The sequence below is a fragment of the Chelon labrosus genome (genome assembly GCF_963514085.1).
Source record: "Chelon labrosus genome assembly, chromosome: 5".
Taxonomy (NCBI): Eukaryota; Metazoa; Chordata; class Actinopteri; order Mugiliformes; family Mugilidae; genus Chelon; species Chelon labrosus.
Window position 1 is genome coordinate 29920520 of NC_140341.1, and position 22074 is coordinate 29942593.

The window sequence follows — 22074 nt, forward strand, 5'->3', positions numbered from 1 at the left end:
AATGTACCCGCCAATCACAACAACCCCCTAACTCTATAATAGCTTATACTCCAACATAGAATATATCTTTATTTAGTTTATATGGGAAATAAAGGGTCTGTCAACATACAATCCACAAAGCACTGGAAACATCTGGTGCTTTGAAAGTTTTTAAGTGAAAGTCTGTTTAAAGAAGTGAATTGAGAAACAAAGAAAAAAACATTACAAAACAGTTGATAAAATCATAGCAAAGAAAAACTCCAGCTCCAATACTATGGAGGCAATATTTGATCCACTTTAACTGCATTTCTGGTATAGTCTTGACAGTTTACCACCTGTGTTGGCATTATCAGGTATTAACATAGCCTGGCATTTAGTGATTTGTGGAGAAAAAGAAGTGCCTGAAGACAACCAAAAAAGGACGGCAATCAGTAGCACTGAAGGTTGTTCACGGGGTAGCTTCATCTAGCAGGGATCAGCTGTGGACGAAGTGTGTATGGCTCTCCAAAGACACTCAAAGGGGCTGCAGGACGTTCCTCCCGACCTCCAAGGTGCCACTGGCTCCAGATCTTTCCATCTCAGACAGCTGCTCAAACACATCTCTGAGGAAACACAGGGTACAAACATATGAAAGGACATACAACCCATTCATAGTGTCCTCTAATATGAGCGCGCACACAACAAAATAAATAAAACTGCTGTGTTTGCTTTGTAAAGCACTGACTCGCCAAACTGACACTATTTTTTTTTATTTGCTTTAGTGCCTACTCCTTTAAACTGATCAAACACAGCAGCTCAATTAATGTACGCGACAAATGCTGTGTTCACACTGCAAGCCTTAGTGCCTTAGTGCTCTGAAAAGGATTTACTGCTCAGATCCAATATTCTTATTTGCCTAATATCAGATTCCAGCTGAGCTAGTCATGGCCCTGGACTGACCCACATGATAACAAAGATGATGCTTTTCAATTATGGCATTTTGTAGAGCAATTGCTATTGCTTTTATACAGATGTGTGTAAAGTCAGGGCCAGGAATGATGAGACTGATGTGAATGGCTTTACAAGATTGATTCACATATTAGCCAAATCTAATTTGGGCTCCTTTTGCCTGCAGTGTGAACAAAAAGCTCCAAACACCTGAGACCAACAAGGCTGGTCAGGATCCAACTGTATATACTGTTCTCTGAACATACAGATAGGAGACACGAGGTGTTTCAAGACACCTATCCAGCATTTCTGCCAACTCACTTGTGCATGTAGAAGAAGATGTATCCACTGCGGTCGCGGTCTCGCTGGACAGCAGCTTCCTGTGTGCGTGACACGTCCAGGTCATTGTAGGTCAGCCATGACTGTTTCTTCATGTCGTACACGTCACTGATATAGTGGCCTAGGAAGGAGAAAATAAAGTTAATGTCTGAATGAGGACATCAAGCACTGTGACTTCTTTATTTAAATCAATTTTTTTTGTGATCCCTTTTCTGTCTCCAAGTCCTTTAGTGCACAATATAATGCAACAGTACTGCACATTTCCCCCAACCTGATTATTTCATACACACAAAACACATTTTTATTTCCTACTCTGAAGCATAGTGTGAATATCAGTGAATTGTGGTATGGTGTATTAAAAAGAAGCCTGTAAAGGTGTGCAGTAAGTAATTTACACTAATGCTGACAAAGAGTTAATCTACACAAGGACATGAACACAAACATAACCATGTGCTCACCAGAGGACGAGCTGCTTCCGATGTGACTGACAACACTGATGAGTCTAAAAGAGTTGGCCAATTCTCCGCTCTGTGGATTAGAAGGTATGTTAGCGGGTTACTGTAAAGGATATTACTGTTTACCCAAGTTTTTCAGATGTCATGTTTAGTCAAGTCACTGTAGCCCTAAAGACCTCAGAGAAACACATGATTTAAGCATATACACTGCCCAAACAAATGATTGCACCCCTTAGAACTTTCTGCATTTCTGTATAAAAATCACTCAAAATATCACCAGATTTTCACACAAGTCCTGATAGTAGAGAAAGAGAACCCAATTAAACAACAATATTATACCTTAGTATTTGGTTATTCAGGTAAATTAGCCAATATTACATATAGGTGAGGTGCAAAATGAAGTGCACTTCTTGGATTATAAACTGATTTCACGGCCAAACAGACTGACAAATCCCAGATTTTTTTTTAAACAAAATGGTTGACTGAACAACAACTGTTTTGTGGAAGTGTTTGATGACACAAAGGAGTTTTCTGAGGAACTGAGAAATGAGTTGTTGATCATCAGGCTGTAAAGAGTTACAGAACCATCTCTAAAGAATTTGGAATCCACGATCAGACAGATTGTGAACAAATGAAGGAGATTTAAGACAAGTGTTATCCTCGACAGGAGTGGTCAACCAACAAAGATCACTCCAAAAGCAAAACCCATATTAGTCAGAGAGGTCACAAAAGAACCCAGGGTAACTTTTAAGCAACTAAAGGCCTCTCTTAAATTCAGCTAATGTTAATGTTCATGAGTCCACCATCACTGAGCAACCATGGTGTGCATGGCAGAGTAGCAAGACCAAAGCCACTGCTCTCCAAAAAGAACATTCCTGCCCATCTGCAGTTTACTAAATATCACGTGGGCAAGCTAGAGGACTATTGGGAAAATGTTTTGTGGACAAATGAGACCAAAATAGAATTGTTTGGTTTAAGAGACCACTGCGTTCCAGCATCAGAACTGGGCCAGGACTGTTTGTCATCATTGATGGACCAATGAATTCTGGAAATTCCCCTACAATTATATTAAACTAGCAGGCAGACATCATACCTCAGCATTTCTTTTCAGGTTCTCAACCTCTGCTTCAGTGTACTCCATATCCAGCACATCTTCGTTCCCAGAATCATCATCTGAGCACAGCAGCTCTGGCAGAGAGTTGTTAAACTCTGTTGGGTGAGACAGAGATACTGATACTGGTGTACCATTTTTTTCCCCACAGCACATGGTATAATTAAACAGTCTCACTATATGCTCTGAACACTTGTTAGTGGGAGAAGATCAAACAGCACTGAATTGGTCAAATATCTTAATATTAAAATCTTTCTCGGTCACTGGTATTTATGTCCACACTGCTGCCAGCTCAATAGCGCCAACAGTGCCCACCATACAAAATCAATAGTGCATGTGTGTCCAGAGATTTTCAGCCAAACAAGTGCTTTCTAGGAGAGAATATATTTCCATTAGGGGTGTAACGGTACATTTATTCGTCCCGCGGTGTCACGGTACAGGCGCCACGGTTCGGAAGAGCAACCGGCTTCATTTAAATCACCAGTGTGGGAACACTTTGGTTTCCCGGTGCAACATAACGGGGGAGCATAACGGTGACGAGTGGTGGACCGGACAAAAACTGTCTACTGACGATGTTTCACGGAGGTGTGGTACGTCGCTGGAAACACGTCAAACATGCTAACGCACATAAGACGGCATCACCCTGATATGTCTGTCACTGGTGCAACAGAAAAAAACGTGTGTGCAACAAGTTAGTTTAGTTAGTTTCTTGTAAAGTTACCAAAGTTGCCAGTTGCTACCTGACCACCCCAGTTTATCCCTACAAGAAATTGTGCCTTTTCTTTTTCTGTCTGAACAAAATGAATGAATGGTATGAGAACCCTCCAAATATATTTGTTTTATGTTTTATTCTATTTTTTACTTTTATAACAGAAGGTGGTTTTTAATTTTTGGTGTCTGTTGAAAATAAATGAAAAAAAAAAGCTAGTTTTATACATGTGAGTTTTTGTTGCTTTTTTCCCGTTGTACCAAACCGTACGGAACCCGTGACCCCCACACCGAGGTACGTACCGAACCGTGACTTGTGTGTACCATTACACACCTAATTGCACAAAATGCACTAAACAATTGGTTCATACCTTGTAAGCTGAGCTCAGTGGCCCTCTTCAGATCATCATCCTCTCTCATCTCCTGGGCCTCCTTCAAAAAGGAGGAAAACAGAAAAATTAATCAAATTAGAAAGTGTTATCTGAAAATGCATTTGACAAAGATAATTATTCTATGTGCTATTCTTAAAGGAAAGTCCTGTAAATGTCACATGGTCTTTGGTCTTACATGCTCCTGGAGGCTCTGGGCCAGCGCCTGCTGCAGCTCCTGTTCTTCTCTCTCCTGATCCAGACTATACTGCTGGACCCAGTCCAGCTCCCCTTGCTGCTGCACACCTTCTGGAGTCTGGTTCTCCTTGTTTTCATCCATGGTCAGGTCCAGGGAATCCAGTACACCTGCACAAGTTGAACACATACGCAAATCAGTAAACTGAGATAATTTCTTGAGATAACTTCTCAAGAACACTTGAGTTGTTGAGAAGTTATCTCTAATGTGTCTACACTACACCATCTCCAGCACTCATATACTTGATTTGTTTCCTGTTTACGACATTCATACTTTAGACAGCCTAGCTTTTGTGTGAATTTAATTAATTTCAAGCAGCATATACTTGAAAGACAACCCACTGATGCAGAATCAACAGATCCCTTTCTTGTCTTGATCCTTAATTGTTGGAATACCTGCAGGCTGTTTGCTGTCCGTTTCCAACAGGTCTGCATGATAGGCCAGGTCCTGGGCATCTGTGTCCCCAAACCCGGTGTCAGGGCTGCTGGTTGGCTCATCCTCCAGGGGAGGTGGTGCAGAGAGAGCAGCCTCTTGGCGACTCATCTCCAGCACAGCCACCAGCATTTCATCATCATCATTCATGCCACCGAAGTCAGCTGAATCCATTGTTGCTACCCTTGGTTGCTGTTGTGAGACAATTTAATTTGTTTTCAGACACATAAAAGGAGGGTCAATCCTAAATGTCGAGGTGTAGAAGCAAATACTTACCTCTTCTGGATGGTCATCCTCATCAGGCAGACAGCTGCTGAGGCGTCGCTTGCGGCTTGCGTTGACCTTTCTGTTAGGCTCCTCTTCACAGTCAGAGTCCACAAGGATAGACGTAGAGTTGGCAGCTTTCCCGCCAATCCTTCTACAGTCATGTGCACTGATTAAATTTCAGCCAATCATAGTTATGCAATATATAATAATAACCCTTTTGTCAAATCAAAGAGGCAGACTAAAGAACAAACAGCAGCAAATGTTCTGAGCATACTCAAGAGAACTTTAGCTTTGGCCGAAGCAAATACTTGTTTTGTTTTCTCCAGTTGGTCATCATTTAAAATTCTTGCAGAACTATCAGAACTTACCGGAAAGGCGCATTAGAGGAGTTGACCGACTGGGACATTTTAAGTGTTCTGGACCTTTGGGAAAAGCAAAGAAAACCTTCAGATGTCTGGTTACTTTATTATCATCTCTCAGCCAACAGAGATCATTTCAAAGTATTATTTAAAAAAAAACAACAACTACAAAATAACTCCATAGATCAGACGCCGTTACACAGAGTGAAATTATACACACAGATTACATTTAAAATGTGTTTATGTCTTACACAGAGGCTTGGGAACTCCAGCCAAGACTGACAGGCGGCCTTGTGGATTCAGTGCAGTGGGACAGCAGGGTCAGGTATCGAGGAATCACCACCTGCTGCCCTAACTTGCTGTTCAGAGACAGCTGAGCATTAAAGCTGTACCGTTTCAGGTGTAAGATGAGCACTCTGTGGGGGGAAAAAAAAATCTATCACAAATAAAAACTAAACTGACTTTTTGGTAGCTTTTAAGTACTTCCTTTTATACGAGTTCTTCAAAGATGTCTACAGAAAGGCTGGTTATGTTTCCATTGTGACTGACTTGCATGTAAAAGTATTTTCCCCAGGCAATGGTTTAACTTGCAGTGTTTAATGACTGTTTTTATTGTGCATGTAGTTCATTTTAATAGCTGAAGTAGTAGATACCTTGGTAGTTTGCTGAATTTATGTGTAACAGTCGCTGATTTTCCATTGCACTTTTCACACGAGTACTCAATTTCCTCCATCTGCAAAAGGAAAAAGTAATTCCAATTACGTAACGAATATATTCAATTGATGCTGGTTTTATGTAGACGCTATACTTTCTGAAGGGAATAAAAAGCCATAAATATGAATTAGACCTGATGCATAAAAAACAGTTACAGAAAAGAATTACCCTAAAAAAGAGATCCAGAGAATCTTGGATAGATCGAAGCGGAAGGGTTTTCTTTCTACGTGGTAGGTCAATGGACAAGTCATTGAACTGCTCTCGCTTGGTCACCACCTCGCCACAGCTGCAACACAACATAAAGGTATCGAAAAACCTTTCAGTCTCCAAAATTACTAAATGTTTTAGCAAATACATTGCAAGTATAAATTCCAACAATCAAGCAGGAAACAGGCCTCACCCTTTGCAGGTGATAGTGTGTTGCACCTCAAATTCCATGTTAACCGCCACAGGGCAGGTGTAGATGCGACAGGTGTCTACCTCTTCACCAGGTTCTGCCTTGACCGACGATGGTGTTGCTGTTGCCTCTTGACCATTCTCACTAACTGCAGAAGACAATGAGGAAGCAGCATCGTTTGTCCAGCTCTTGTTCATTTTCTCCACGTCGTCCTTCAGCTGGTCCAAACATTGACTCAAGAACTCATGAGCATCCTGATAAATAAGTAACAAGGAGAAAAGACAACTATGAAAATATGTTCTCAGTAATACAAGAAATATAGGCAGTCTAAAAACATTGATGAAGATGTTTAGCTTTGTCACACATAACCATCAAATGCAACTGATCTGTCCTAAACATTCTGGAGCATGGCAATGACATCAAACTAGCTATTTTGCATTTTACATTATTTTCATAATGTAAAATGCCACATTATACTACTGGTACACTTTAGAGATTTGCCATCCTTTTTTACATGTTGACACAAAAGCAGCATCTATCTCGGGTTAGAGCTCAATTCTCAGCATACCATAAACACACCTTAGTTCAGAGTAGCTGCTACAGACTATTTTAAAAATACTTTGACAGACTCTATTGATTCTGGAGACAGGACTTACATTCTGCATGTTTCCCGAGAAACGCTCAGCAGTGGAGGAGATGGCACTCTTCACTTTCCTCAAGAGATCCTTTTTTGTCTCTGGACAACCAACATCCTTCTTGACCATAAGGTGAGCAAAACGCCTTCAGGAAGTTAACATTTAAAACATATTTTAAACATTGTCCTTCCAACTTTCCAATAAATATCACAAAATTGCTACAAGTGTTGTTAAGCCAGCTTTGATAAAAGGCACGCATAAGAAAATCCTTTTCTACACTGTTGTCACTGTGTCAAATTTATTAAACATTTTTTGTTCCCATTTGTAAACTGATTACAGCTATGTTAAAGTTTGTTATAACTTGAAGACATTCTAGACTACACTGTCTCCCTTCAATCTGCCACTATCCACATTAATAGAATGAGCATAATTTTGTACCTGAGCAATGCATTGATGGGCACCTTCTTCCAAGGGATGCTCTGCTTCAGCATGTCATTAGAAAAGGAGGGGAGGCTGAAGAGGGACTGCAGGATGGCATTCATGTAGCAGGTGTTGCCCAGATTGGAAAATCTGCAACATTTGACATTGTTTTTACAAATAGTTTCCAACTACAAGCTGTTTTTCCATGTTGCCTGGTATGCGTTTTGAGTTTCATGCAATCAATCGTGTTTTCATACTTGAGGAGCCCATTTGGTTTAGTCTTACCCTTGCAGTGGCAGCTGAGGCTGCGTCAGGATTGAGGGCCTCTGCTTGTTCCAGCCACCATAATCCAGAGAAGGCCGTGCTTTCTTAAAGGGAGTGGAGTGGTTGGGAAGCATGAGGCTTCTCTTGGCTGTGGTGCTCTGTGCAGTACTGGATGGCCTGTGTGATCATTGTGAGCACTCGTTTATTTTCACTTATTTTGCATTAGACATTGCTAGCTTGTGCATTTTAGCTGACCTCCAAAGAAACTCACCTGTCAAGAAAAGAGTGGCTCTGGCTGTAGTCTTTAGTCACAGATCGGCTGCCATAGAAGGACGTTGGCTGAAGGGGAGTTGAACCCAGTGGTGCTACACATAACAGAAACAGAATCAGTTTAAGGCCTCAAACATTCCCATAGGCTAGTTACAAAATGTGCTCTAGAAGTCCAGACATTATGCAGGTAAATTTTACATGCAAGCAGAATTTTACAGCTTGTAGTAAAAGTGTAACAATACAGCAACACACACAGACTCCCAAGCTTAAGAGGCACACATATAAATAACATAACATTTAAATAAAACAAAAAAAAAAAATATAAAACACACTTAAAAAGAAGAAGAAATGTAGTCCCACTGCTGAGGACTGGTGGTCTGTTTGATTGTCACGTTATTATTGCGCATGAATAGAAGAAATGTAAGCCATAACAATGCGTATATTGCGTGTTGTGTGAATAAAGTGGTTTACCTGAGCTCCTGTTCTCCTCTGCAGTCTTCAGTTTTTCTTTGCAGCTCAGCAGGAACTTCCTGGATGGGTCTGAAGTGGCCTTGTTGTTGCTAAAATATATACATATACATTGATCAGGCAAAACATTATGACCACCTGCCTAATATTGTATAGGTCTCCCTTGTGCCTCCAAAACAGTTGTGACTCATCAGAGAATGGACATGGGCCTTCTGAGGGTGTCCTGTGGTGTCTGGCAACAGAATGTTGTTAGTGGGGGGGCCTTTGGTTCCTATGGGTTGAGGGGAGGGGCCTCTGAGGATCAGGGTTGTTCCTGTGCATCCCACAAATACTTGATCAGTTTGGGATCTAGGGATTGTGCTGTTTTTTATGTTTTTTGAGTTGTTCCTAAACTAATTTTATATGTGTGCCTGTGTCCGACTGCTGCCACCAAGGAGTGTCATTGTATTGTCACAAGATGACCAATGTTATTTAGTTTTCCTGTTGGAGGTTTTAATATTGTGGTTGATTGGTGTAGATAATTAGGCAAAAATTACCTTCTTTTTGTCTACTGCTTTACAATTAAGAAGCATCTCAATTTTTCAGTAATAGCAAAAACACATGTATTTGACACAAATTATCCTACTGACGACATTTGTGTCATGAATAGAAGATGATAGGACAAAAAACACACTAAAAGTCTAGTCAATAGTTCTGATAAAACTATGGTCAGATAATTGTATGTATACCCAACATTTTAACAACTCAGTGTGGAGCGTGAGGAGTGCTGCTTTTACCTTGAGGAGTCATTTTCCTTGGGGTAGTCCTCAGTGAGGTCACTTTCAGAGTTAAGCAGTCTCTTTCTCTTTTCACTTCTGAAAATAAAAACAAAATACTTCACAAACCACACAAGGGTGAACTGACTGTTCATAAAGTATAAAGATATGGTGCTGATGTTGGAATTTTGTGATGTGTCAATTACAGTGAAACAAGAATTTGGTGACACAATATAAATTCCATCATACCTGTTTTCAGACAGTCCAGTTCGAGTTGGAGTGGAGGCTGCTCTACTTGGGCTACCCAGTGGTTTCCTCGGTGTTGTGTCATCCCGGCCTTCTGCACTCTGCCGCCTTGGTGTTGTCTGAAACACGTTAGGGCTCTGAATATTCAAGTCAGAAGTCAGAGTATGCTTATCCAAATGTTTAAATTGCACATGGTTGTTTTGAGTTGTTTCTCACCTGTCTCTCCCCTGATGGGTTGGTCTCATTTTTCACTGGGCGGTTTCCAAGCACACTGAAGTTAGCACTTCCATGGGATGATTTTAAAACTGCAAAATTTAAGAATGAATAACAACTCAGGATTTTTTTAAACAATATATTATTAAAAACTGTACCAATATGATTTGATTGTAGCTAGCACAGTTTATAGCTACTTCAGCAATATATGGCACTTGCCTTTGCTAATTTTACTGTAGCAATACAAAATATCACAGGCCTCTGACGTAAAGATAATCAAGAAGTATAAACACCTTCAGCTTTGCACTGGCATTTCATCATTTTCCAGTAAACTTAAACAATGCTGTACTATGCACTGACTGACAGTTGATATGTAACATAATGTTGGGGACTGTATTGGAAATAAAAAATATGCTGACATATTTGGAATAGAAAACCCAAGTTGCAGAAATGTCCAAATAGGCTCAAACAGATGTACTGTCCTAGGAATCGTGTGAAATACTGCAGACATTTTACACAATCATTGTGTACAACTGGTATAAAATAAGAAAGTAGTGTTGCCCATCCTTCTCATGTCAGTGTATGACATTCATGTGAAGTAGTACAAAAGTAACTGGGGAGATTTAAGAGTCCACAAGGCTCAATATCAACATATTCATATAGAGGCTGAAAAGTTGTGACTGTCAGCTGCTGTCATCAGTGGACATATTCATCTTACATTGCTATATATCCTGTAGTGGAGTCTTGAAATCTGTAGAAACTTTGCTTTAAGTCAAATATATAACTGAAGCAAGTAAAAAGCAATGTCTACGCTGTGCAAGATCACAAATGTATGACCAAACATAAGGCAGTAATATTGTGCTGGTTTCTTTTATATTGTGCTGTTAAGCACCAAATGTCTTAAAATGAGCAGTAGTGTAATGACCTGTTTTTCCCTGTTTCAGTTTTTCCAGGTATTCTTTAGTCTTCTGAGTCAAAGATGAGGGCATCCTATCGAAGTTGATGACGCAGTTGTCCTTTAAAGTCAGGATGATCCGATTCATATTCTGCGTAAAGTTCTTCAGGTTCTGGTTGAGCTAAAAGAGAAAACAATTTTATGAAAGCAGTTTATTTTTTCAATATTTTTTTCAAATATCTACCCATGCCCGATGGATTCACACTTGCAGAAAACCCCAATAAAAATATGTCAAACCACTCCAAGAGAAATAGTATTCCTTTCTCTGCTGTCTGTCCCATTTTTGTCTATATACTCAGCAACAAGTTTTTGTTTGAATTATTACATGTGAGCAACTGCCCACAGCTTATTCCGATGGTCTGAATTATGACCGTCCCTTCCACTGTCCGAAGACATGCTCGATCAATGAATTAATGAATGAATGAATTATGACTGAAGTATGATGACCATCTTATTAACACCACAAGGCAACAGTTCATTTGATTAAAAGAAGTTGTATCATCCCAGTTAACAGCCAACAGCAAAACACTAGGTTTTTTGGCCCCTAGTGGCTATATGTAGTAAAGAGCATAAGAATGTTGATGATCTGGTCTCTCTTTTTGTTTGAATGTAAATGGACATCAGTACAATTAATGGAAAACGCGTATTTTAATAGTTCTGGTTGTATTATGCCATATCAAAGTGGACAAACTGTCAAGCCTGATTGGGTGACTGGTTCATATCCGGTAATGTCATTATTATATAGATGTTTAAAACATAGTTATTTTTGGTTAAAAAACAAACCCTGTGAGCTGTGACTGAGATGTATTTACTATCAATCATAAGTTCAGTGCTGAGCCACAGATCATTACTTGCACATTGTGACATGCCTCAAAACTAAAATTCTAACATCTCACAAAAGCTGGGAGCGCGGTTTAAACTGATCTTGCATAACGTAGCGTACAACAAACTTGCATGAATGCTGTTATCTCAAGAAGTTCTTCCCTCCAATTCATTCTGTAGGAATTCCAGTATGCGTCGTTTTCACTTTATAACTGGCTATAATTTACTTGGCTTCCCTTTACAACAAAACTATTCTGATACACATCCTTGTTGTGGTTTTCTGTCTTGGTATAGCCACGTGCAAGATTTATTGGAGGAGTCAGAGGGTTGCCTAGCAACACAGCTCTAATCATAGTTTATCAGACATTCATTGAGCTGTGCAAATGAAGCTACTTTTCACACTACTACCGTCTGATTACAGCATGAAACTTTAAGATGGGAAAAAAGTCTGATTTGTCAAAAGCAGTGTCCCACCTGCCACTGCAGCTCTGAACAAAGAAAGTCAATAGCACTTAACATTTGTGTTGTACACAGTTTGTGGAAATGTTATAAGTTATAAGTGATAGCATGATTACTAGAATGTTTTGGAGTATTGTGTGGAAGAAAATAAAGACAATATGTCTGCTGTGTTTTCTTTTGTCTGTTTTTTCCCCCCCAGATTTTAAATTTGCTCTCTCTTCTCATTGTCAAGACAGTAAATTAGACAGACACTATCAACCATTTCTATTGGCATTTCAGTTCTCATAACCTCAGCTGGTATAGTTCTTCAACTCTGGAACATTCCTAACTTGATTTAGTTATGGAAAGCAGAGATTGAAAACTGTCTGATGGTATGCCACTTATGTGTATTCTATAGCAGTAGGTCTCTTCTTTAAGATGGTATGTTGCTGGTATTTCATTAACAAACCATTTTCCATTGGCAGGTGACAATATTAATGGTAGTAGGACAATTTGCCTCTGATTAATAATGTATATAATATATACAAATAACACTGTATATGTTGTTGTTTAAATAAATAAATAAAAAAGCAAAACAAATACCTGGAAAGTTTTGGAAGCTCCACAGCTGAATCTTAGACAGAGGTTGACTTTGTTGTCTTTTTCCAAAATCTCAAATGTTCCTTCTTTCCATTTGGTGGTGCCCAGGTCTAGACTGGTGATGCGGATCTTAACAGGGCCACCACTAGCGAGTTTGGGCACTACGGTTGTCATGGCTTACTGTCCTGTAGATGCCCTTGGGAAGCTGGGACTGGTGACCAAACAAATCCTAAACAGAAGAAATAAATGAACTGTCAACACATCCACAGCAATTTCTAGTCTACAGAGCGCTGATAATAACTAGTGTGATTCAACTATGCCATGGTGAGAAAACATTGTGCATCACTGACATCCTATAACACATTGTAATTTAAATAAAAAAGCAAAGAATAATGACTTCCTCGCTAAAACACTAAACATTTGTCACAACAGGGCTAGAGCGCTTAATTTCACAGGTTTTATTATTCACTCATAAAACCAAATTACACAATAATGGTGTACTCGTTGATCAAAGCCTGAGTTTTAGCTGAAGTCACAAGTTACGTTTGTTGTAAGTTAACCATAACCCCCGTAAGTTAGCAAAAACGCTAACAACATAGCGGCTCTTTATAACACAGACAATATGCTCGTCGAACAAACAGGGACTGGTGTTATACGAAGTAGGGAAACTCACACCGTGTTAGTTGGCTAGCGGCTCAATTAACAGACAACGTAACCCGTGTTTGCATTAGCCATCAAACTAGCCCTACGGCCAGTCTGTATCGAGGCTGCATATGTGAGCGAAGGTGCACAAGATACTGCTTCTAGCGGTTTTGCTTGGAGCTAGCTTAATGTCATTGGGACAAGAGGTACAGTCAGACATATGTTCAAAACCAGCAAAGTTAGACGAAGAACTAGACTGGGTGATCAACGCCAAACTGAATGCCTGGGATGCTGGTAATGTCGTCTCCTCCTCTACAGCAACTGAATGGATGGAGGCCGACATTAGCAAGTAGGCTAGCAGGCTAGCGGGAGCTAGCTAACTGGCTAATTTGCCTGATTGTAATTTGGAGATGAAAACAATGTCACAGTTTGATTACACTGGACTGTTCTTTACCTGTCTATAGTGAGGGCTCGTCGTCGAACTTCTAAAATACACTATGGATGATGTAGGTCCTCCGGGGGCAGAAAGTTTGTTTTGCCGGCATTCACCTGCTCTCCAGTATGTATGTTGTTGACAGTGGACCCGCACACGACGCTTCGCAACACTGCGCGATGATGGCGGGAATGTGAAAATTTACAACGGAAGTGATAACCGTGACTGCATCCGAGCCCCGATCATCCTCTCGCGATATTTTGCTGATGTGTTTCTGGGTTGCCTCCATTGCCTTACAAAAACACGCCATAAGATTATGTTTTCCGAGTACTAGCGTTCAGCTTTGAGGTCTCAGAGATGTTGTAGAGATACACAAATTAGACAGACGTTTTGTTATTTCGTTATCTCACTTAAGTTTTGTTGCTATGTCTACCGCGCCCGGGACTCCATTTGTCAAGACAATTAGCAGCTAACTGCTAGCCGTCCGTATTGTGTGCTTGTTACGCCTACTTGTAGTTATAGTTGTATTGCAGACACATCAGTTTGCTTCTTCACTAGATTTCAGCTGATAAAATAAGCCTCAAACAACAAATCAAGACCGAAGAGATCTAGAGAATGCTGGCGACCGGAGCCGTGAGTATCTAATCTCAACTGTATAGTGACGGAACCAACCGCCTTTACATGCAGTCTATCCTCTCGTTTCCCCCTTGAGTAGCTTTTGTTTGTCAGAACTGTTTGACAAAATCATACACATTCTGTAACATATTAAAACATGCACGTCACAACTACAGAGTTCGATGAAATGGAAATATTCGAGCTAGCCTTTTTTAAGTACATACATTAATTCATATTTACTCCAAATGCAGTGATGTGTGTTTAATATCGTTTGGGGCTTAAGTGTACATTCAGTCTATACCTTGATATCCGTTATGGTATGTGATATGTTCAGAGATTATTTTTATTTTGGTGGTTACATCATTATCATGTTTTTTATGATAAGAAATGTAAAACCTTTTAGAAACCCATCATATTCAGTGGGACTTCTTATCCAGTAATAGTGATGATGATTGTGCTTGTTGATTATATTTCTTTGTTTTTACAGGCGGTCACTAACGTCACAGCCCTGGCCCAGGTAGACAGAGAGAAGATTTACCAATGGATCAATGAGTTATCCAGCCCAGAGACCAGAGAAAATGCCTTGTTGGAGCTTAGCAAGAAACGCGAGTCTGTGCCAGACTTAGCGCCAATGCTCTGGCATTCGTGTGGTACTATTGCTGCCCTGTTGCAGGTATGACCCATGGCTCACCCCTGTCTATGCCATACCTCATGGGAGCTACTTGTCTGTTGACACTTGCCGTGTGGCGTTGATGAATTGAGTTAAGTAGTTAGAAATGTAACCGCTTGTCTTTAATCAACTGATATCTTTCTCTTTTTTAGGAAATAGTGAACATCTATCCATCTATAAACCCACCTACACTCACAGCTCATCAGTCTAACAGAGTGTGTAATGCCTTGGCTCTTCTGCAGTGTGTTGCCTCACACCCAGAGACACGGTAAATGGATGTTCATTACAACTAGAAATTGCGTTGTCATTTTGGTTATTGATTTGTGTCTTTTACAACTAGTGATGACAGACTGAAGAAAAAAATTGAAAAATTAAGCTACTTATCCTACAGGGCAGAGACAGTGTACACAACATCTGACATAGTTTGAAATCTTTAGAAATTCTCCACATACACAACAAACAAATCTCTTTTTAAATTCTTTTTACTGATATAGTAGATGCATGTCATGTTAATGTAGGAGTTGAATCTTTTGCTCTTGTGTAAAAAATCCATTTAAACAATTATCTTGGTTCTTGTGATATAGGATGATGTATGTGTGATCACACAAATTAATGTGCTTTTATTCTTCACTCCTCACCAGGTCAGCTTTTCTTGCAGCCCACATTCCTCTTTTCCTTTATCCCTTTCTGCACACTGTTAGCAAAACAAGGCCCTTTGAGTACCTGCGACTTACCAGCCTTGGTGTCATAGGTAAACTCACATCTGTTTGGACATTATTAAGTTCATTGAACTACACTTCCACTGTGTCTTCATCATATGAATTGTATGAATGTACTAAGATGCCTTTTGTTTTACTGTAGGTGCCTTGGTCAAAACAGATGAACAAGAAGTAATCAACTTCCTTCTCACCACTGAAATCATCCCACTGTGTCTCCGTATCATGGAATCAGGGAGTGAACTCTCAAAGACGGTACTTAACATTTGCATCTGCTTTAAAAACAGCCTAACTAATAGTTTTTCTTTTTAGAAAAATAATTGTATCACACACCACTCATATGTATCATGCCAGTTCAATTACGTTCAATTACATTATTCTCCTTTTTTTTTTTTTGTCAGGTTGCTACTTTCATATTACAGAAGATACTGTTGGATGACACAGGGCTGGCCTATATATGTCAGACTTACGAACGTTTCTCCCATGTGGCCATGATTCTCGTAAGTGTTTGTGAAGATATGTCCAGATATGATTAGGTAGTTTCCCTGCATTGGAGAGAAAATTATACGATCTCATATGTAACAATGACTATTTTGTCATTTGGTTTTGCAGGGAAAAATGGTGCTGCAGCTCTCAAAAGAACCATCAGCTCGTCTGCTGAAACATGTTGTTCGCTGCTATCTTCGCCTTTCGGATAATCTCAGGTAAAGCAATGTTCTGCAGCTGCAGCATACTGTATATGGCCATTGGTTTTAACTCTTAACCTAAGCTCCAGCCTCTTAACCTGATGTGCCAGATGGTTTGTTGCACAAAACCATCTTTGGACACGGTACTAGAAAAGGGACAGCAATGTGGCATGTAATTGGAGGAACATTCTATCACTGTCGGTCAACTTACTGCAGTTATTCAGCTCAGTCTCGCTAATAACTTCGTAGGCTGTTGAGCTCGTGTAAAGTCAGCTGCAAGGTACCCAGTCCCTCATGACCCAGGAAAATGTGATGGAAGAATTCAGTCATCAGCACTTGCCACTAGGAGGAGCCATGATATAAATACTGCGTGCAGTGTCGTCAGTTAAATGATTTATCTGTCTTTTGTGACAGTTTAAATTATGCCCCCTAATTGCAACACTCAGAAAATGAATTTGCCATTTTAATGATACGCTTTCAGGGAATGGTGAAATATTAGGTGGTTAGAGCCTTGCAGTTGCTAAGACTTGCTTAATGTTATCCTCTTTATATTGTACTAAAATCAGTGCCTTTGTCCTTTATGCATCTGGTACTATTAGAAAGCAATTATAAATATAGGTTTATGAAAGTGTCATTTTTATGAAATCTAGCATTAACCTTCAAAGACGCTGTTATTAGGACAATGAAGTCTACATATTTAGTGAGTGATGTTTAAGCTGTCACCTAGCAATTATGCTTATTACAAAATGAGATGTCCAACCACGGCCCATTTTACGATCTCTCAATAAATCATCAGTCACATCTTAAATTTATTTTTGAGACATCGGAGCAGCTTTTATAGGGCAAGAAGAAACTGAAGTCTTCTCAGCTCTTCTCTGTCTGCTTTCGAAATCATGCCGTGAGAAAATGAACTGTGTCTGACAGAGCATAGTGATCTCCCAACTAATTGCCTTCTGCAAACTTCGCAAGCTTTATTTGTGCCTACCAATGTTCACCACCATCCATATATATTGCCACCAGGGCTGCAATGATGCAGCCCAATGTAATTGATAACTCTGATTACATAAATACGTCGGTTTGAGTGGAATTCGTTGATATGTTACACCGTTCACGTTTGTTCGAATTAGAGCGACTTCCTCTTACAGGTATGCTGAACATGACCACAAAAGCTCAATCCATTCGTCAGACGTGTGGGATTTATTTACACTAAGAAGCAAATATGTTGCACACTTAAAATATAGTAACACAGTAAAACACAGTAAAAATATAACAGTGAAAATCCACATGCTTTCCAACCTATAAAGAACAAGTAAGCAGAGTCTGTATTTTCGTTTATTACAATGAGTTTTGTCTGATTGTTGGTTAGTGGTCAGTGTTTGAGAGTCGTCGTGAAGACTGTAAGCAGTTTATGTATGTGCATGTAGACCTACAAAACTTAGATTTCAATTTATGTCACTGTCTAAGTGAGTGTAAGCAACCTTTTGAAGATAAATAATACAAATACATTTACAATAACAATCAACACAAGCTGAAGTTAAAACATATGCAACAAATACTAAAATATTGTATTATGACAAAATGATATGAATAAAAGGTTGAGAGACAAACTGTAAAGGTTGTGTTCATTATTTAGTGGCAAGTTAACTATATATACATTAAATAATAGATTAATACAAAAATAAGCAATTGTTTGTTGTGGCTCTTATTATACCTTGGCAAAATGTCTTTAATATATTATCCTTATAAGCTTTCATTGAAAATATTAATCTTCTATCCATCTCCTGATAAAATTGAGAGAGGAATGGGAAGGAAGTGTGGCTGTTATTAGTGAAACTGGAAGTCACTGTTGATTCCCTAATAGTTTCTAATCAAACAGGTGAATTTAAAAATAAAACATGTCTGTAAATATATCCTTTTAATCATATTTATGAAAAAACAACATTTTCATTAATATTTTGAGTGCACTGTAGGTTATCAGCCCGATGGTTAAGCTATTGTCCATTACAGCCAATGCATCAATAATACATGTTAAGAATGCAGTTTGCGCAACAGAGTTTGTTTCCAGTATAGACTGCTCTGTAGTAATAGGCCAGAGATCCTCCATTTGTGCCTCCAACTGTTTGGAGGTCTGGTGTAGGTGGGTGCTACATGTCTAAGTAACATCCACATGAATGCCAGGTCCGAATGTTTCCCAGTAGAACATTGCATTGTCACAAGATGGTCAATGTTATTTACTTCTTCTGTAGTGGTTTTATTGTTGTGGCTGATTGATGTACAGAGTACTCAGATTTTTTTTTAAAAAAAAAGGCTGTTTGAACCCACAGAACTGTACTTTATCTTTAATCTATCATAATAATATATTGGTTTATGAAATGTGGCATTCTTTCCTCAGAGCCAGAGAGGCCCTGCGCCAGTGTCTCCCGGACCAGCTGAAGGACAGTACCTTTGCCCAGGTTCTGAAGGATGACACCACCACCAAGCGTTGGCTGGCACAGCTGGTCAAGAACCTGCAGGAGGGCCAAGTCACTGATGCTAGAGGCATTCCACTGGCTCCACAGTGATGGGATGGTTGGTTGGTTGGTCGGTTCACAGAACACCAATGGACTCACTGTCTAGAATGTGTACTTTGCCAAATATGGTGCTAAGACTGAAATAAAGGACACAATAGAGGAAGATATTTTTGCTTTTGTATAGGTTAATTTTCACGATGCGTACTTTTGGGCGTGAAGCCGTTATCACAATAAAAACCTTTGTAAGAGCCCAGACATAGTCTGCTCTCAGATTATATTCAGATATTGATATTTTAGAATAATTTAAGTCCACTCATGATATATTGGCTGATAATTGCTGCAGTTTGAAGACTCCCTAGAACTTGTTGGTAAACATTTCTTTAGGTATGGTACAGTGTAGTTATCACAACAACTGGGTTCATCCAGTAAACATGAACAGTAATTCTTTATTTGAACAGTAAACTTCACTGAAATAAACAACTGTGGTTACTCACAGCAAGTTTAAAGCATGTTTTTAGAATCACAAAGTAATTCTTATCTGAATGTTCAGATAAGATATATCTGTATATCAACTGGGGTCAGTGGTAATGGTTGTCAGCGTAAATCCTCCCAACTTATCAGTCAGCGCTCGTGTGTTCCCGTTTAACTTTGTGTGACATTCCACTTCATATGTTGTTTCCTGCTTCAAACGTTTCAAGACTTTCAATCCTTTGTGTGACTGCTGCCAAGCATGTGTGCACTGATATTCTATGCAGCAGTTTATTATTACAGTGTACTGTATTTCTGCTGATTTTTGTGTGTTTTCTGGCAAAAATGGACTTGAGTTTGATCTCAGGAGCTCGGCTGCTCGTGTATTTCAGAAATAAACCGATCTCTTCCAGTTTGGAATATCAGCCCCTTTAACATTTTATACTAACGAAAATTTGTCAGTTGCATTCTTTGGAAACACCATCATTGATTTTGAAGGATATTTGTCTTTTGTTGTGTGCAGTATTAAATCAGTCATAGTCTCCAGTTTGTATGCCATTCTAAGATGAACAGATTCCTCCCTCCGTTCAGTGTAGCCGTTTAACTTTTGTAAGGTTCAGGTGGCTGGTTGCTATCGCAGCATGCATTCAGACAGAGGTGGGGGTTCACTCTAGATGAGTTGCTAGTCTGTGATGGGGATGCCACACACAGGCAATTCCACTTTACGTGTATGGACAATCACTTGATGTGTATATTTGATCAGTTACAGGGCTCCATAAAGCCAAGAAGAACGTGCAAGCTTTAAACAGATCGCTAAACAGCTTCACCTAGCCAGTGGAGAGTTGTTTAGGACAGAGACTAACAAATACTTCAACTAAGATGCCTAAGAAAACAAAACAAAAAAAAGACCCATCCAAGCTGGAAATGGGTGAGAGGCATCGAGAGAGACACTACTAATTACATCTACATCCAATTTAGAATTGCTAATCAACCCATACAAGCACATATTTAGACTTGGAGGACAATAGAGCACATGCAAACTTGACACGGTGTTAACTGGAGTGCCTTACCACCATGTCCATGATTCAGAGATATTCAGGTAAAAATGATATGAAAGAATGGAGCCTAGGTCAGCTGGCATTGAGCGCGAGGTAGGGTACATCCTGGACAAGCTGGCATATCAATCACAGGACTAACACAAGGATACAAACAACTATTCACATGCATGCCTACAGCCAATTTAGAGTCACCAGTTAATCTAACATGCATGACCATAGAAAGCTGCAGCAACTTGAGAAAAAGTACATAGGCATAGGGAGAACATGCAGACTCTACATAGAAAAGTCTCATCCCGCTGATGGAAAGGTAACAGATGAAGAATAGAGAGTAATAAATGCTTAAACAGTTTCTATATTTCACCCTATAAAGACAAGTCAGCACAGTGTAGTTTGGATTGGTGCATTGAGTTTTGTCTGATTGTTGGTTAGTGTGTAGCAGAGACACAGGACTATAGACCAACCAATCCTTTTCACTTTGACAGAAAATAAAGAGTGAAGGGAGGAGATAAACTGGACACACCTGAGGAAAATAAAACAACCAAAGCAGCATGGAAGAAAGCAGACAGAGGTGTGAGAGTGACAACAAAAAGATGACTAAGGGTAAATCTAGCTTCTAGCTAGGAAATTAAACAATTATTTCAAAGAAAAGAAAGAACTCTAACCAAAATCTGCTGGAAACACGTAAACTGTAGTGGGAGAAAGTTAACAGTGAAATCCCAGGAGTCTTTCCTATGCATTGGGTGAGGACCTTATGGACTGACTTGGTTCCCCATGGTGGACTTTCCCTTCCCTTCAGCTGCTATCTTGCCAACTCTCCAGACTTCTCACACTCGTGCCTCCTTGCGCACCTCTCTCATTCACCTACATACCCACAAACACTGTGAACTGAACTGGACTGCCTCAAACTGAAAAGGACATTCAGACATCTCCGATTCACATAACATTTTTGGATTTTGGAAGTTGAAAAGTAAAAGTGTGACCAATTTTCTTTTTATTGTAATTGGTTAAATGTAGAGCTCGTTATTTTGACCTTATTCTGAACTTACGGGAATTTCTGTTTCATTTATGACCTTTGGGAAAATGTTTGTTTCTAATGGCATGGCATATTAATTTGTTGTTGATTTATATGATTTAAATACAGCTTATTTAATTTATGGAGCTAGATTGAAACTGGTGGTGTTTTCTTTTTGTTTATGCCATGTAACACAGATACTGAGTTAACCAGGCTAACTTTATAAATTAGGAATCCCCCAAGTTTGAGATTGACAGGTTGACAAAATAATTTACTCTCCTGTCTGGCACCCAGATATCATTTTGATTAAGCCTACACTACAAATGTTGTGTGCTGTTTTGTTTCAGACAACAACTCGGTAAAGTGTGGATGCTAATTGCTAGCAGGGCAACAGTGCTTTCCAGTTGCAAGTTGTAAACCGTTTATGTATGCACATATAGATCTACAAAACAAAATGACAGATTTCAGTTTGTCACTTTCTAAGTGGGTGTAAGCAACCCTTTGCAGATAAATAATACAAATGCATTTACAATAACAAAGAATGCAAGCTGAAGTTAAAACATGTGCAACACGAACAACACAATTTAAGATTAATAAAAAAAAAAAAAACAATAGATTAATAGTTTGTTGTAACTCTAGATTGACGCAGAGGGTTTTTCAGCACCATCTTAGTAAGACTGACCCTATCAGTTACTGTATGTTCCCCATAGGTCATGTATTATTTTGCTTGTGATGCTTCTGTAACCCAACAATTTCCCTTTTTTAAATGAAATAAAATGATGGATTCTAATCTAAAGAAATGTACGTGCACATTTTTGTCACTTGATTTATTTATTTTTTTTTTATCTTTGAAACTGTAATGATTC

The 22074-nt window shown here is 39.3% G+C and overlaps 2 protein-coding genes across 3 annotated transcripts; one reads left to right on the top strand and one right to left on the bottom strand.

The window, feature by feature from the left end:
* Window positions 1–442: 442 nt before the first annotated feature.
* On the bottom strand, window positions 443–13672 carry usp37 (ubiquitin specific peptidase 37). Of its 2 annotated transcripts, none has more exons than XM_084545010.1 (24): window positions 13495–13672; window positions 12402–12627; window positions 10509–10659; window positions 9587–9675; window positions 9374–9489; window positions 9146–9223; window positions 8373–8461; window positions 7903–7996; window positions 7653–7808; window positions 7386–7517; window positions 6969–7092; window positions 6316–6566; window positions 6084–6201; window positions 5855–5934; window positions 5453–5617; window positions 5211–5264; window positions 4852–4993; window positions 4539–4767; window positions 4087–4253; window positions 3891–3951; window positions 2794–2909; window positions 1704–1773; window positions 1228–1366; window positions 443–581 (listed from the first exon to the last, which is right to left on the bottom strand). In XM_084545010.1, exons 2-24 carry the CDS (start codon window positions 12570–12572, stop codon window positions 494–496), a joined length of 2880 nt encoding a protein of 959 aa, XP_084401136.1. In that variant the 5' UTR covers window positions 12573–12627; window positions 13495–13672; the 3' UTR covers window positions 443–493. The 2 variants fall into 2 exon arrangements, with proteins under 2 accessions (XP_084401136.1, XP_084401135.1); XM_084545009.1 differs by having other exon boundaries at window positions 9374–9507.
* A 74-nt stretch (window positions 13673–13746) lies between these two features.
* LOC311488363 (CCR4-NOT transcription complex subunit 9-like) lies at window positions 13747–21952 on the top strand. Its single transcript, XM_084545012.1, has 8 exons — window positions 13747–14106; window positions 14576–14761; window positions 14911–15026; window positions 15400–15509; window positions 15620–15729; window positions 15876–15974; window positions 16087–16178; window positions 18553–21952. The coding sequence occupies exons 1-8, from the start codon at window positions 14089–14091 to the stop codon at window positions 18719–18721; spliced, it is 900 nt and encodes a 299-aa protein (XP_084401138.1). The 5' UTR covers window positions 13747–14088; the 3' UTR covers window positions 18722–21952.
* Window positions 21953–22074: the final 122 nt, after the last annotated feature.